Genomic DNA, 2,852 nt, shown 5'->3' with positions numbered 1-2,852 from the left:
AGCAGGAATTCAACCAAAGAAATTTCTATTGGAACATCTAAGATAACCTGTAAGTATCAACCACTTCAGTATGTAAACTTTTCTTTAAAAGTATATGAAATTTGAGGTAAGTTGGATTTTTTAAAAGTTGACAACCTAGTTTAACATCTGACCGTACTGAAGGTTAAACACTGTAAAGCCCCTGTAAAATAAAGTCCTTTAGAAATTGGTTTTCAGCCCAGTGTATATTGTAGAATCTAAGTTTTGTTTTTTTCATATCAGTTTTCTACCAATTCCTACCATTTTTAGTCCCTTTTTCCTTTTGTGATTTCAATGTATCCAACATTGGTTTGCCTGTATTGTGCTATCAATGCAGCATAGTTTCACTGGATACATTAATCACTAGTGAATTAGCTTTATTTCTGTAATCCTTTGTCGGTTCTCTGGTCCCTGTGCCTATGGCTGAAGAACACATATCAGGTAAGATTGCTTTTTAAAGTTGTCTTAAATGCTTTGTTTAAAAGAAAAGAAAAAACAAACCAGAGAAAATGCTGTTTCATTGTTCCAGTTTTTAATTTCATTTCAGTGATGGTAAATGTGGAGCCAAAGGGGATAAACCTGTTTATTCTGCTCAATATTTGTTCAAAAAAGTGTTGTTCTGGCATCCATCAGGTTGAAATTTGGTATATTTGGTTGTTGTTTGGTGTATTTGTGAACCGTGTACTTGCTCTTCCTCCCAGAAACATAGCTTATAGGCAAGGTTAATCCAGTGTTGGCGGTCCATGTCCTAGCACAGCATCTGTAAGTTAACACATAACAATTGCTTCCAAGGATGGATTTATCTATCATTCTGTTGATGTATTTTCTATTGTCTTATAGGAATTCTGGTCATAAGAACTGTTTCTAATTGAAAAAAAAAATGGCAATTTTGTACAATTTTTAGTAAAACTGTAGCAGGTAACCCTTTAGTTTCTGTGTTTCAAAAGAGCTATTTCCAACCTTTTTTTTAACTCTTTCCATCTTGCAGTGGTGGAAGTTAAGGATTCCATTCTGCAGAGTCCAGTTCTTACCAATGAACTGTTAGAACTTTTTTAGGGAGGGAAAAGGGGAAAGGTTGCAGCTCTCTTCACTGTTTAACCATATGCACTACGTGTAAGTGGATAAATTTCTTTACCCGAGTTTTCATATAGGATGGTTTTGGTCTGACAGACTTTTTGGGAAATGACTTGCTGTCCCAGTAAGCCTTCCCCTGAGATATATTTTCCTAGTTGAACAGAATTAATTTTATCAGCTAGAAGTTCACTTTACTTGTACCCAAGTGGCTTATAGGGCCAGTGGCATTTGTGGCCCACCTGAATCATGACTGGCGGTGCACTGTGTATGTGCAGTTTAGTCAGCTTGTAATATGAGGCCAGCCCCACTCTGCTAAGGTTGGAGATTGCTGGTCTGTGTAGATCTATGCTTTTGCACGAAACTTAGTCTTGTGATTGCTGCATTTTGATTTCATACTTACGAGTTCCAAAAAAACCCACCAAACCCTGTTTAATATTTTAAAATCAGTGGCGGTTTTGGTATTTCCATTACCAGCCTTGTGTGTTGCGCCGGGAATGTCCAGTTCCTATGACTACAAAATTAACTGTGAAAGTTCTCTTGTTGGTTTTTAGAAACTGGAGGAGGAAAAAGGCAAAAAGGAGAAAGAAAGACAGGAAATTGAAAAAGAACGCAGAGAAAGAGAAAGGGAACGGGAGCGTGAACGAGAAAGGAGGGAGCGTGAAAGAGAGAGGGAGCGTGAACGAGAGAAGGAGAAGGAACGGGAGCGTGAACGAGAGCGAGATAGGGATCGTGACCGAACTAAGGACCGAGACAGAGACCGTGAACGAGACCGAGATCGGGAAAGGAGTTCAGATCGCAACAAGGATCGGAGCAGATCAAGGTAAATAAAGACTTGAGTTATTTTTTTCAGTTTTTCCTAGTACTGTTAACTAAGTGCATATAGTTCAGCAGATCAGCTGCCATTCAAAAGAGCCTGGTCCTTTTGGAAGACCATGAGGAAATAAAAATTTTAGAAAATGTTGTATTTACACAAATTGGAAGAATACATGATTCCCTGCACAGCACAGGAATATAAGGACTGCAATACACAGTAAGCAACAAGCCAACCATTCAACCAAGCATAGGGGTTTTATCTCAAATCTCTCTTGGATTTTTGTGGGTAGCTTTATTCCTAGTTGAGGTTCTCATAAGTCTGCGGTATCTTTTAGCTTACGTAGGTTTTACCTTCTGGTATGTGGGGTAGTTAGGTTTTTGGTTGGGGTTGTTTTTTGGTTTTTGGGGGGTTTTTTTGTTTTTTTGTTTTTTTAATAAAAGCAAGGGGATTTCTCTTTCAGTCTTAAACTGTAAATAATCATATCAGGCTCTAGATGCTGCTTTTTTCCTCTTCACCATAGGAAAAATAGCTTTCACTTTAAATCATCTTGTCAGTAGGGTCAGTTGTCTGTAAGCCATGTACGTATGAAGGATTTATTACACATACCCTTTACTTGTGAGCTTGTTAGCTGTCATTTATGGAGAACTACTAACACAATCTGATAAGAATTGCTACGTGCTCACGGTTAGTTTCTGTAACTATTTAATGGTTAGTGCTCCAACAGCTACTTTTACATAAAGGAATTTTTGAATATATTAGAAGTATTGATTTATGCCCATTGCTATATCAGCCAATCATCTTGTATAATTGCAGAAGAATAACTTGCAGGATGTTATAAATAGTGCATTATGTATTTGGAGTTAAATCATTTGATTGAGTGGAGTGGAAAGCTCTGTACTTAACTTTGGACTTTTTCCTTCCTTTAGAGAAAAAAGCAGAGACAGGG

At 37.6% G+C, this 2,852-nt stretch overlaps 1 protein-coding gene across 1 annotated transcript in view; it reads left to right on the top strand.

The window, feature by feature from the left end:
* The window catches only part of LOC104463891 (RNA-binding protein 25-like), a gene marked incomplete at its 3' end in the record, with an annotated part of 17,126 nt that extends 14,278 nt beyond the window's left edge, over positions 1–2,848 (top strand). Inside the window, exons 9-10 of the mRNA XM_010076404.1 lie at positions 1,644–1,912; positions 2,833–2,848. Coding sequence (XP_010074706.1) covers positions 1,644–1,912; positions 2,833–2,848 — 285 coding nt within the window. The remainder of the gene's footprint in view (positions 1–1,643; positions 1,913–2,832) is intronic.
* Between the last annotated feature and the right edge of the window lie 4 nt (positions 2,849–2,852).

This window comes from Pterocles gutturalis, unplaced genomic scaffold, assembly GCF_000699245.1.
Source record: "Pterocles gutturalis isolate BGI_N339 unplaced genomic scaffold, ASM69924v1 scaffold46011, whole genome shotgun sequence".
Lineage (NCBI taxonomy): Eukaryota > Metazoa > Chordata > Aves > Pterocliformes > Pteroclidae > Pterocles > Pterocles gutturalis.
The sequence above is the reverse complement of the archived record's forward strand: the minus strand, read 5'-3'. Positions and strand labels throughout refer to the sequence as shown.